The sequence below is a fragment of the Phanerochaete carnosa genome (assembly GCF_000300595.1).
Source record: "Phanerochaete carnosa HHB-10118-sp unplaced genomic scaffold PHACAscaffold_6, whole genome shotgun sequence".
Classification (NCBI taxonomy): Eukaryota; Fungi; Basidiomycota; class Agaricomycetes; order Polyporales; family Phanerochaetaceae; genus Phanerochaete; species Phanerochaete carnosa.
Window position 1 is genome coordinate 2,057,021 of NW_006767633.1, and position 12,543 is coordinate 2,069,563.

At 53.9% G+C, this 12,543-nt stretch overlaps 4 protein-coding genes across 4 annotated transcripts; 2 read left to right on the forward strand and 2 right to left on the reverse strand.

Annotated features, from left to right (window-relative positions):
• Nucleotides 1-51: 51 nt before the first annotated feature.
• Nucleotides 52-1,453, reverse strand: PHACADRAFT_96391 (uncharacterized protein; the record flags this gene model as incomplete). The annotated part of the gene is made up of 7 exons (XM_007397122.1): nucleotides 52-347; nucleotides 408-529; nucleotides 577-828; nucleotides 880-961; nucleotides 1,022-1,120; nucleotides 1,173-1,276; nucleotides 1,332-1,453. Coding segments are annotated over 7 exons (1,077 nt in total), but the record flags the coding sequence as incomplete, so codon positions are not given.
• A 108-nt stretch (nucleotides 1,454-1,561) lies between these two features.
• Nucleotides 1,562-3,127, forward strand: PHACADRAFT_123606 (uncharacterized protein). The gene is made up of 8 exons (XM_007397123.1): nucleotides 1,562-1,658; nucleotides 1,721-1,807; nucleotides 1,859-1,981; nucleotides 2,033-2,106; nucleotides 2,156-2,330; nucleotides 2,386-2,568; nucleotides 2,617-2,698; nucleotides 2,756-3,127. Exons 1-8 carry the CDS (start codon nucleotides 1,628-1,630, stop codon nucleotides 2,979-2,981), a joined length of 981 nt encoding a protein of 326 aa, XP_007397185.1. The 5' UTR covers nucleotides 1,562-1,627; the 3' UTR covers nucleotides 2,982-3,127.
• A 708-nt stretch (nucleotides 3,128-3,835) lies between these two features.
• On the forward strand, nucleotides 3,836-8,542 carry PHACADRAFT_175002 (uncharacterized protein; the record flags this gene model as incomplete). The annotated part of the gene is made up of 11 exons (XM_007397124.1): nucleotides 3,836-3,856; nucleotides 3,916-4,362; nucleotides 4,415-5,430; nucleotides 5,484-5,747; nucleotides 5,804-5,975; nucleotides 6,057-6,239; nucleotides 6,293-6,358; nucleotides 6,413-6,643; nucleotides 6,695-7,077; nucleotides 7,132-7,480; nucleotides 7,536-8,542. The coding sequence occupies 11 exons, from the start codon at nucleotides 3,836-3,838 to the stop codon at nucleotides 8,058-8,060; spliced, it is 3,657 nt and encodes a 1,218-aa protein (XP_007397186.1). The 3' UTR covers nucleotides 8,061-8,542.
• Nucleotides 8,519-11,345, reverse strand: PHACADRAFT_210292 (uncharacterized protein; the record flags this gene model as incomplete). Its single annotated transcript, XM_007397125.1, has 3 exons — nucleotides 10,662-11,345; nucleotides 10,517-10,601; nucleotides 8,519-10,469 (listed from the first exon to the last, which is right to left on the reverse strand). The coding sequence occupies exons 1-3, from the start codon at nucleotides 11,326-11,328 to the stop codon at nucleotides 8,519-8,521; spliced, it is 2,703 nt and encodes a 900-aa protein (XP_007397187.1). The 5' UTR covers nucleotides 11,329-11,345.
• Between the last annotated feature and the right edge of the window lie 1,198 nt (nucleotides 11,346-12,543).

Below are 12,543 nucleotides of genomic sequence, written 5' to 3' on the forward strand. Positions count from 1 at the left end.
TCTGTGAGGTGAAGCCGCACCATAGTCGTGCTGTGACCGCGTGTGAAAACATCATGGGTCGTCATGTTGAGTGTGCTCGAGAGAATACTCACGGCGAGTTTCACCGCCATCGTCGACTTCTTTGACGAGCAGGAGGACTCCCGCAATTGGGTCGGACTCCCCCCGCGCTCGACAACGCTCTGTAGTCCGTTGATTGACAACTGTCGGAGGACAATATTTGCTGTACCCACTCTGGAATCCTGACAGCCAATAGTGAAGAATCTCATGTACGTCGTTGTCTGGCGACTCGATGATAGCTTCACATATTCGTCTCGCAAGCATCTCACGAATAATGAATTCGCCTGAGCCTGATGTAACTCACTTAAGTTGCTTTCGCTTAAGGCTCTTGGAAGATGCTTGCAGCTCACCTGAGACGCTGCATGCTATACCCACTCCGGTGGAAGTTTCTGCACTCTGCTGTGCCCAGCAGCCGGCTCCGTAAACTGCTGCCTCGCCGACGCGGCCAGGGCATTTAAGCAGAAGGCCACCGCTGCGTACTGTAAGGCTGGCTCATAACTTGTGGAACATAGGGCGTACCTTGATACTCCCGCTGCAAGGTCAGCGTGGCAGTCCCATGCAACTGCTCCTACGGTATCTTGGAGTCGATGCAGATCGCCCTTGTCCGCCACGGTGTCATCTGCGGCATGGATTCCGCCGGAGACTGAGTCGAGACATGCTTTCCACATTGTCCATTCCGCTCTGGCGCGTTCACAAACTAGAGAGTCCGGAGAGACGCATGGCACACCTCTTTCCTCGGCGAAAGCGCGGGCGCCGCTCGAGACGAGCATCCTGAATTACGAAAGTCAGACCCGCTTCGAAAGCCAGAGAAGAGTACAAGACGTTGGTCGTATCCTCCCTAGCGAATCAGATTCTCTTGAATGGTCGAGGACGGCACGTGCGGCGCGTATAGGGTTGTTTATGCCTACAGAGGGAGTATGTCAGAAGGTGTACCATCGATAACATGTGTATTGTTATGCCATACCTGCGACAGCGCCGACGCTGCCGAAGTCACCAGTCCGGCCGTCCGATATGGATGCGTCGCATTCGACGGTACCGTCTACGGTCAAATTCGAACCGAAGCCTGAAAGCTTCGTATGAGAATGATGGAGAGAACGCGACACGGATGATGCTACCAGCGTTGAGAGATTGGTCATCCTCAAGAACCACTATTGAGTCCTCGATTGCATCTATAGCTTTACAGGCATTATGCAGACGAGCCAGTGCATACTTGCAAGCTCTTTGACGGATCACTTGATATACCAACAAAACACAGCGCATTTAAGTAAGCGCACATTTTCATAGCTTTTCTGACTTCAGTGTCCGACTCTTCTGAGTGATACCCGGCGCCGCCATGAATGGCCACTAGGACAAGTCCTGGCTGAGACATGCGCCGGCGTCGGACTCTAGAGGACGCTGGTGATGGTTGAAGAGCAATAGCACTCTGATTTACGACTGCCTTTCTCGGTGCAGCGCCACAACAGGACCAAGCAACGCGCTCGGGGATCGAGATTCGACACGACCTCCATCTTGAGTCTTCGCCTGAGTTATCTTCCAGTTCGACGTGTTTTTAGGAGAAGCTTGAGCTGAGATGACCTCGCATATTGGTATTTTGCCAACTGGTGTGTGCTCTTTTCATACTTTTTTTGCCTGGAACTTCGCCAGAGTACTGACTACCTTCCAGACGTGTTCGACGCTCTCGTGGCAAAGCTCACTGAAGCTGGCACGCATCAAAATTTGAGGTTCCTGAGGTTACCTCACCCGAGGACAGGTAAGACGTACGCGTTTATGGTTGTCTTGGTGCCAGCTCAACAAGGGTCAGGAGTCCCGTCTTTGTTCCTACCCTACGCGAAGCCAGACGGAAGAACATCTATCATGGAGGTGCAGACGGTTGCCCCACCAAATGAGAGGTCTTGGTTTCTGTCGGAAGGGCAGGTGGTGCAAAGTGCGTACTTACGCCAATCCTCCCCATCAAGTGCTCACCCATTTCTACCAGACGGCGAGCTGCTCATCATGACACCAGTGGACCCCGCATTCTTGCTCATTCCGATTTTACACGTACTGTCATCGGTATGACGCATCATCTTCGCCCCATCGTTGCTCTTACACTCGGATATAGCCGAATGGCCATGCCGGAACATTCAGGCCTGTTGACGATATGTTCGAAGACGCAGTCGAGAAGCTCTTGCAATCGGCACCAAGCAGCACTGAGCACCTGTGCAAAGAAGACCTTCTGCGCTTTTTGTCATTAGATTGTGCGCGGAATGCTATGGCGAGGACATGTGAGAAGAAACGTATGTTGCTCGGATTCGAGTTCAGTTACACTGGGTCTGAAGACGCCTGCTGTAGAAATCACGGAAGAGCTGACCGTGTACAGATATTCGCCTGATGTTGTCGTAGAGAACCTTAGGAAGAAGGTTATGCGACTAAACTCACAACCTATGTTCGAGGCATCAAAGACGTTGACGCGAGCTCTGGCGAGGGATGGCCTCATGGACGACGGCAAGGACGGTATACTTGAAGGCAAGCTGAGTCTCGTCTCGTTCGCTCTGATTACTGATCTAGACCTCGTTATTTAAGTGGGGCGGCTGAGAGCTGCGTGTGATTTGGTGTCGCAATATGTACCAGATCATCTTCAGAAGAGACTTTTGGCATCGTATGAGTGCGTCCTACGGTCGCCAGTATCGAGGAACCTGCTGTTGACGTTTGGTATTGGCAGCTTCACCACCTTGGAGGAACACATAAAATCATTAAACGACGAAGCAGCGGCTCTCGCAGCAGCTGAGATGGGTAAGATGGAAATTAAGGAGAGCAAGAGCTCCGCGACGGAGAAGACTAACGGCAAGAAGAGGAAGACGGCGTCCACCGGAGTGGAGAAGCTGAAGAAGGTGAACACGAAAGGAATGGCAAAGCTGTCCACTTTCTTCCAGCCTAAAGCCTTATAATGTTTGAACTGCATGCTGGTGTATATATTTGTAGACTTGTGTGGACCTATACCCGATATCGATGTTCCAGCCGAATGGACTAGAGACTACAGACATTGAGGCAACTAGATTTGAACCAGCTCACACGCAGAGCCGCGAACCTCAGTACAACTATTTTCCCCGTACCCTTTTGTGTCTTCAAACTTATTGGCTCGTTTGCACCCATGACTAAATGGGAGAGTATGTTGATGGATCTCTTACCACCGCCCGTATTTGCGGCGAGGCCGTAAAGCGCTCTCCTCGAAGGCTAGTCTCAGCATCGGGCCTCCGGTTCTCTGCACCAAGACCCCCGTAAAGTTAATGCAGGTCTGAGGATGAGGACCCCATGATCATCAGGCCTCAGGTGATTCTGAGATCTGAGCACCCGACGCCAGCGGAGAGTCTAGAAGCGCCCAGATTTCGTTGTTGTCGAGGCATACTACTTGATTTGTTTTGGTGCAAAGATACGTACCCTCGTGTTCGTGTTCTGCGTGTAAGGTGCATATGTCAAGTAGAATCTATCATCAGTTTGTGAATCTCGTTCTTGAGGGACAGACGCTTCCCGAGGGTAGTGTCTCATTGGGTGGTGGTGTCTCAGTGGTTGCAATGGCCAGCTGATGAGGGAAGCCGGCGGTACCGAAAGGGCAGATTGTTCACACGCATAAATGCCTTCATATTGACCGTCCACGTACAACGCGACGCTCGTCACCCAAAACCCTCGTCTTCTCTCTCTCTCTCTCACTTTTCGCTCGCGGTCGGCGGGGGAGTATTTACTCTCATCGCCCAGGTTTTCCCGTCAAAGGCACCGCCCCTCGGCCGTCCATTTTCGCACAGCTATGTCTGCAGCCGACCTCCAGGTATGCCCTCTCGCGCGTATATAGCCGGAAGCAAACGGAAGCTCAAGCATTCCGTGCAGAGGAGACACGCTGAGTTGGAAGGAGCTCCAGACCCGTTCCCGAGTCTGACAGACTCTCCGGTGAAAGCGCGCCCTGCCCCGCCCTCCAGCGGTACCCTCGACACCGACTCAGACGTAGCTTTCCCGTCGCTCGCGCCCTCCGCGCCTCCTGCAGTCAAGGCTCCGGCTACAGCGTGGGGTGCGCCCCGCATTAAGGCTACTGTGTCAAAGCAGCCGACGTTCTCCGACTCCTTCACGATTCCCGTCGGCGACTTGTCCACTGCTGGCAGGGATGGCAGGCCCACATCGCTCGGTGAGATTATGAAGCAGATCATGGCCCAGTACAAGGTCAAGCTCGACGCCTCTACGAACCAGAAGCTCCGTCAGACAACGTTCTTCCTTAAATCTGAGAACAAAAGGGACTTCGAGAAGGCAAAGAAGGCTCTGCTCGCCGGTCTTTCCCCAGTCGTGCGTCAGTTTACGTTGCGTCACGAGAGCCAGCACTAATGCACGGGCTTAGGCAACCGTCGTTTTGAATGCGCCAGCTTCTACTATTCCTATGATCATCGGCTCTAAAGGTGCTATCCTCAAGGAAATCCGCGAACAAACCGGTGTCAGGGTCGATATACCTCGCAGAGACGCTCTGAACGGTCAAGCTAACGGTGGTCCTCATTCCCCCTCGCGCAATGCTACTCCTCTTCCTGACAACAACGACGAAGACGAGGAGCCTACTGTGCCGGTCACTATCACGGGCCCTCAGCCTCTTGTTCTGGAAGCGCAGGCAATGATTCAGCAAATCATCGCGTCCAAAATGTCTCGCACTACGCAGCGCGTCAAGGATATTCCTGCACATATCCTGCCGTTCCTCCTTCCTCACCGCGCAAAGTTCCTCGAGGCTGCCCAGGGCGGAGATGTCCAGCTTCAGTCGAATCAAGCTGCTCGCGAAATCTCTGTCAGCGGTGATCGTGAAGCCGTTGAACGGGTTATCGAGTCTATCAAGTCCGCGCGCGACTTCTTCCAAAATGATGTCACGTCTTTGAAGCTGATGCTTCCCAAGCGCCAGCACCGTCTGCTCACCGACAAGGGGGCCGAGGAAATCATGACCAAGTCACGTTGCGTGGTTATTGTCCAGAGCTTCGAGGAGCCCGGCGAGGAAGTCAATGTGTACGGCCGCGCGGCCGACATTGGAAACGGAGTTACCGCCGTCATGGAGAAGGCGAACTCGGCATACATTCATGAATTCCCACTTCCTGGCCCTACCAACGTTTCTCGGCAGTTGCTCACATACATGACCCGCGTGGGATACCCCGAGACCCTCAGCGACGAAAACCCTGGTGTCGCAGTCTATACTCCACCGGTGTCGACCATCCAGAAGGCTACCGTGCTTAATGTCGATCTTGTGGGAGAGAAGCCCGCTGTTGATGCTGCCGTCCGCCAGCTTTCGCAACTCCTTGGCAAGCTCATTGGCGCCACGAAGGATGTTCCGATTGACTGGTTACTTCACCATTTTATAAACTCCCAGAAGAACGCTAAGAAGTAGGCTCTGCCACTAGTATTCCGTTGTGTACTAGGCTGATGACGATATGTAGGCTCAAGTCCTTCCACGAACAGCAGAACGTTCTCGTCTTCTTCCCTCTTGAGTCCGCCGAGCAGTCTTTAGTCCTTCTCGTCTACGACCCCACCTCCCCCAACGCTTCTCCTTCCCCGGCTGAGAAGGCACAGAAGCTCGAGGAGGTCGAGGCTGAGCTGCTGAAGATGGCCAAGGCTGTTGCCGACATCAAGACTCAAACTATTAACGCCGAGAAAAAGTGGCACGACGCTGTCATCGGCCAGGGCGGGACGACTCTGAATGCGTACGCTTCGGGTTGCTACAAACGCCCATATCGAGTCTTACTTGAGCATTGTACAGGGTCATCGGCGAGGACAAGACTCTGTCCATCAAGTTCGGTAAGGACGCAGGCGACGCTACTACTGAGGACGTTATTGTTGTTCACGGCATTAGCACCGACGTGAACCGCGCCGTGAAGGAGATTGAGCAGATTGTCGAGGCCGCCAAGAACGATGAGATCGTCAGCAGCTACGTGCGTACCACACCTGCCCGATCTTCATAATCGTCACCGATAGTTTCGCTTACTGCTCCTTGTGACGCATATATCCAACAGTCGACTGAATTCGAAATCGGCCGAGAGTTTGTCGCCCGCATTGTGGGTGCTCATGGGGCTGGTGTCAACAGGATCCGTGATTCGCTCGGCGTCAAGGTCGACTTCTCTGATGATCACGAGGATAAAGACAAGGATGCTAGCAAGAAAAAGAAAGTGCCTGCTGGACAGAAGGTCAAGGTCAAGGTACGCCTTCCTGGTGACGCACTGTCTGCTGGTCGAGCTGAAACACTGTGTAGATCACTGGTCGCAAGGAGAACGTCGAGGAGGCTAAGCGTCGTATAATCACTCAGGCCGACAAATATGTACGTGATTTGGTACCCGTGCATGGGTTCCAAGGCTAACTCATCTCGTTGCAGGCCGACGAGACTACTGAGGTCCTGAAGGTTCCTCGTCATTACCATCCTTCGCTCATAGGCCAAGGGGGCAAGTATGTCGTCCGTCTTGAGGATAAGTACGATGTCAAGATCACCTTCCCCCGTGGCAATGCGGAATTTGCTGAGGCCAGGCGTGACGCTCCCAAGCCTGATGAGATCATTGTCAAAGGTCCTAAGAAAGGAGTCGCTCAGGCCAAGACGGAGTTGCTTGATGCAAGTCTGACTATCGTTTTTGGTCTACCCGCTACTGACCCGGCTTGCTAGGCGTACGAATTCGAGAAGGAATCAGACAACCAGATCGAGTTCACGATCCCTACTCGTTCGGTTGCTCGTATTCTCGGCCGCGGTGGTGCCCAAGTCAACGAGATCAAAGACAACACCGGTGCCCAAATTGACATTGACAAATCCCCCGAGAACGGCGAGGTCACGACTGTCGTGCTCCGTGGGACCAAAGCTTCGATTAACGAGGCCAAGGAACATATCCTCAGCATCTCCGAGCAGGTTCATGAGGAAACGATCGACAGTCTCAACATCGAGAGCAAATTCCATCGCACCATCATCGGCCCCGGTGGCCAAGGCCTTAAGGAGCTTATCACCCGTTGCGGTGGACCCACTGACCCTAAGGCACAGGGTGGTCTTATCCGCTTGTACGTTGTTTGTTTTTCGCTCACTCGACTAAATGCTGATTTAGTCACATCAAGCCCGCGCCACGGTGAGCCCTCGGACGAAGTTACCCTGCGGGGTGAACCTAAGCTCGTTGCCAAGATCAAGGCTGAACTCGAGAAGGCTGTCGCGACACTTCGCGATCGCGTCGTACTCGGTGTGGAGATCCCTGCCGCCCAGCACCGTGCGCTTATCGGTCGAGGCGGCCAGCACCTCAACGAGTTCCAGAACCGCACACATACCCAGGTGCAATTCCCAGGCTCGCGCTCTTACGGCAACGTCGGCGAGCCCGAGAACGCGGACGAGCTGGCGGACGCTGATCCCGCTGACTTAGTTAAGGTCACTGGTCCCCGTGCAGCTTGTGAGCAAGCTGTAGCGGAGCTCAAGGTATGCTAGCACCCCTACTTTGGCATGCTACTCGTCCATTGACGTCTACTCTCAGGCCGCGGTCAAGCCTCCTGCACCCGAGGGCGTCACCGGCACGCTGGACGTCCCGCTGAAGTATCACCACGCTGTGACACAGCAGGGTAACCTCTTCCGCACGCTCCGCAACTTTGGTGTAAGCGTCGAGCAATCCGCGGCGCCCAAGAACCCACCGGTCCCTGCTCGGCCCGCACCGGAGGGAGACACGACCGCGCGAATCGACGACCCCGGTGAGAATACGACGAGCGTCGAGGCGCAGTGGCAGGTCGTGCCGAACTATCAGGACGCTGAAGAGGGCGAGGCAGTCTGGACATTCAAGGCTCTCGACCAGGCCGCGCTCGACAAGGCGCTCGACGCTGTGCGCGACGCGGTTACGCACGCGGAGGAGATGACTCACGTCGGCTTCCTCACCCTCCCCGACCGCTCGATGTTCCCGCGCATCGTTGGTGCAAAGGGTTCGAACGTTGCCCGGCTCCGTGCTGAGAGCAACGCCGATATCACTGTCAGCCGTGACGACAGCACGATTGTCATCATTGGTGAGTAGGATAGCTGATTCTTCTAGACTTGTAAGAGCTCAATATATGTCTACAGGCTCGGAGACCGCCATCGAGACCGCCAAAGATGCAATCCTCAAAATGTCCACTGGCCGCCCCCACCGTGGCGGCCGCCGCGACTGATGCCCATGCTAATCCCCATCCCCATTGCTCGATCATGCTATCTGGATTGGATATAATTGCGTCGTTATTCGTGCTGCTATGTTTTACAATGCACACTTCATTTACTCTGGGCTGTCTGTACGACGACATATTAGGATTATTTGGCGTGCTAATAGTGTAGAGCTATGCTGAACGAGAGGGATCCGAAAACGATTGATAACGAGACCGAGCGTCCATGCGAATGCGAAGTTGCGAGTGACAACGATGAAAACAATATGACAGACGTCCCCGAACGATGGCGGAACGAGAGAACAGTGCGATAATCATGAATGGCGAGGCCAAGACTTTACGACCTGACGGTGAGACCGCCATCCGCTCTTTCAGGACCATGAACACCGGCATTGGCCTTTCGGCCGCGCCAGCCACGGCCACGGCCGCGGAACCCTCCGCGCTTGAGACCTTGCGGAGGGTCCGTTCGCTGAGAAGCGATACTGTCCACGCTCGAGCTGCGAGCGGTATCATCCGTGCGCTCGTTGGACAGACCGGCATGAGGAGCAGTCGAGCCTTTATCCTCTCGAGCCTGGCGATGGTGTTGCTGGCCACCCAAAGCCGACTTCTTCGGCTGAGCAGAAGGGTGGCTCGTGGCGCTTGGAGTTGGCTTGCGCCTCTGCTGCTTCATGCTTGCAGCTTCGGCAGGTGCATAGTGCGGCTTTCCAGCCACTGTAGCGTCAGTACGAGCGGGAGCCAACATATGATAGACAACAGAGAGATCGGCAGGGTTTGACTGTATGCGCCCGTTGTCAGGGAGCATCGTAGAGTCTTCTTCAGGCACCGCCGACAGCCTGCGCTGCACGAGCCGGGCGAGCGGAACAGATCTCGGGTTCTGCTGAGGTAATTTCCCGCGAGCGAGTGTTTTGGGCGAAGTAGGCAACGCGGTACCGTGGAGATGAACAGAGCTTCCTGCGGTCGAACCGGAATAGCGGGTATCAACGGGGGCATGTGGTGTATTGGGTGGAGGACGAGGGTAAGCTGGAGAACGATGCTGTTGGGCGACAGACAAGAATCCCGGACCTACGTTACGAGGTTGATGTGTACTGAGAGGCAGTGCAGTGTATGAAGTTCCGTTCAAACTGTTGCTAGCCAGAGGTAGGTCAATTACATCGCTGATGTGGTCTTGAATTCGGGCGGCCGGAGCCAGGAAAGGTGTTTGGGCTTGTGCGTTGCGACCGGATACACCGAGTCTGGCATGGTCGGCAGTACGCAGCCGCTGGAGAACCTCGGCTTGCTGAAGAAGGGCCGACTGCTGGGAACTAAGATCCTTTGCGGCACTGGGCAAACGAGCTGCAGTGAGAACCTCAGGAGATAGTAGAGAGCCTTGATACGGAGAGAACCCAGAAGACCAGATGGGTGACGCAGAATTAGGTGGCGTAGGGAGCATCGATTGCACTTGCCTCTGCTGAATCATCTGCTGGTGACGATACTTCTGAGCAATCTCTAGAGCAGACAGGGAACGTTGAGAACCATCCCGTGACGGGAGTGCGCGAACACTCAAGGTAGAGGAATCGTGCTGAAACGACAGAGGCGAGTGCTGAACCAGACGACCGTGAGAAAGCTGACCAGGTGGCTCCAGGATGATAGGACTACGCGAAGACAGCAGAGACCGCATGGACAGAGATGGCGAAAGACCAGAAGTACCCACGTAGTCGCCAAGGGTATTTCCAGGGTAAGACCACGCGGAACCAGAGAGAGACGTACGGGGGCAATCTTGCGGCTTGATAAAAGCAGTCCAGTCCAATCCAAGATCTCCAGAGGAACCATACGTGCGCAAGCCAGAAGACAGATGATTGAAAGCAGAGTTGGGGGGCAAGCCGTTGTTTTGAAGGTACGCATTGATCCCTACTTCGTTCCGGGGGCGCATTAGTTCGCTGAGGTCAATCGGACCGTGCGAAGGAAGCGACATGTAAAGCTGATCGGGTGCATCGAACTCGAGCGGAAATCGTGGAGGAGTGAGGTAATGATCTGACTCTGGGCTGAGCAATTGAGGCTGAGTAGCAGAGATTTTCTGAGAAGCCTCCGCCTCGGTAAGATCTTTCTGGCCAGTGAACCTAGGCGGAACAGGCGTAGTTGGCTTCTGTCGCCCATTTTGCTTGCGAGTCGCCGGAGGTGCGGCCGGACGAGCGTCGTTGCTTGCCTGTGCTGTAGGCTCCTTGCTTCCTTTGGCGTTGTCCGATGTCTCCAGGCCCCATATGACTCGGGACAAATTCTCTTGTTCTTCTATAAGTGTGCCTTCCGCGCCACTGTGATACAGTAAGCATACATATAGGATACCTGTCGTTATACTCACGAAGGGCATCTAGCATATGGCAACGACAAGGGTCCATGGAGGGCAGGAATCGGCCTCGGGGGAGACTTTGCCCAAGCAGCCCAATCTATCAGCACAGCGGTAAGAGATAATTGAATAGTGACGAAAGTGTACAGCCTGTACGTACCGTCGTCTCGTGGTTCTGGCGTGCGCGATTGGCCAACAAGGACTTTCTTGCGGAGAAATTGTTCCGCAAGCGGTGACTTGTTCGCGATAAAGACAACTGATTCCGGCGACGATGGCGGAGACGGTGTGTACGGAATGTCTGTCGCAGCAGAATGAACACGAACCCGGGCAGGGCTCTCCATCTCTGAGACGAACGAGTCGTGATCCATGTGCGGACTCAATGTCTGGGGCGACGGGAGAGGGCCTTTCCTCCCTTCTGGCATAGAAACAACACGTCTGCTGATTGTTTCTTGCTTGGCAGAGTATTTCGAGACTGTCTCTGGGAGAGACACAATCCTGGGGGAGACAGGCTTCAAGGTCTGTGCGCCTGTGGCTGCTGGGCGGAGATAGACAAGCTGAGGATGCTTCATGGTGCGCGTTTTGGTCTGGATTGAAGGGGGAGAGCCCTTTCCTTCAATGACCTCGCACTCAGACGGCGCACTTGTGGGAGTTGGAGGTCTGGTATGGATGACGAGCGACGATACTGACGAAACAGAGGTGTCCGCGGCATCCAGGGCACCGGCTAGTAACGCCGATCCGCCATCGTCTTCTACTCTGACTTGATCCGCCAAGATTTGAGAGTCTTCAGTTTGAACGCCGCAGTCCATGAAGTGTTCTTCTACACTCATGCTTTGGAACTTGTAGGGCAGAGCCTGCAGAACTGCAAAACGATGAGGGAGAGGAAGAGGAGTGAGGAAACGACAAGAAAACGAACATCAACACCGTCTTCGACGTCCAGCGAGAAGCGGCGGAGACCTGAAGTTCAATCTCCGCAATAGCCCTCAAGCGCTCACGAAAACAGAGTCTGTACTATGTAGAGGATGAATGAACACATGAATGTTTCTACGAAGTCAGTAAGGACATAAAGAGATAGTTGTGCAAGAGAAGGTCGTTGCGGTTTCGCAGAAATCCAAGGCTGAGTCACATAAGAGAGGTGGGAGAGACGCTATTCTGCCATGAGGTCGTATAATGGAGCAGCTACTGCACCAGAGCAGAAAGATTCTCGAGGGATGACGATTGCAAGCGAGTAACATCTTCAGTATCTTCAAGAAGACACGGCCTACTTGAAGTATTGGATGAGACCCCGTTAGATCTCTAGTAGCGAGACGCGGAAAGACCATGACGGTTATGGACGCATGACGTCTCGCCGCGTAGCGTGCTTTGCTACTCTTCATGAGTGCACTGATTCGCTTGTATCAAGTACAACAATATATGAGACTAATTCGGAGGGCAGGATATGGTAAATTGTTAGACTCGGGTTGGCGATATCGGTGTGAGAACGCGAGTATAAGCCCTCCTTCGTGAGTGCTTGGAACTTGCCCGTTACCGCGGAAGTTATGTGCAATAGGCAGCCCTATAGCACAAGCTGGACGCGCAGCAAGCAGCTAGAAGATAGAAGAAACAAGGTTGAGATCACCCTGTGTTCAACTCAGGGCAGTCAGTGATCATTACCGTAAGCCTGTAATATTACTAGACGCCCATCTCAGCTTTTCTCTAGCTATTTCATTTCCAGTTTACTGTATCCTACACAGCCCTGAAAATAGTACGATATCCAGACGCATTGGAAGAGTACTTGAAGCTCAGGAGTCAAACTACAGCGATCGGTTCCTGAGTAAACACCATTTTTGGAGAGCCTTAACATGGGCGCCTGTACCGGCGAAAGAAAGGTGTTGTTGTGCATGTCTCATTCCGGGAACATGGCCCGCATCGTTTAGAAGGACCGAAGACTATGCATTAATGTTGATATATACGCCACCCTACAGTATTACTGTGATAAATAGTGGGGGTGAGCTGCATTAATATTGAGAACGCTACTTGCGTTCGCTGGAGTATCAGTACGGCCT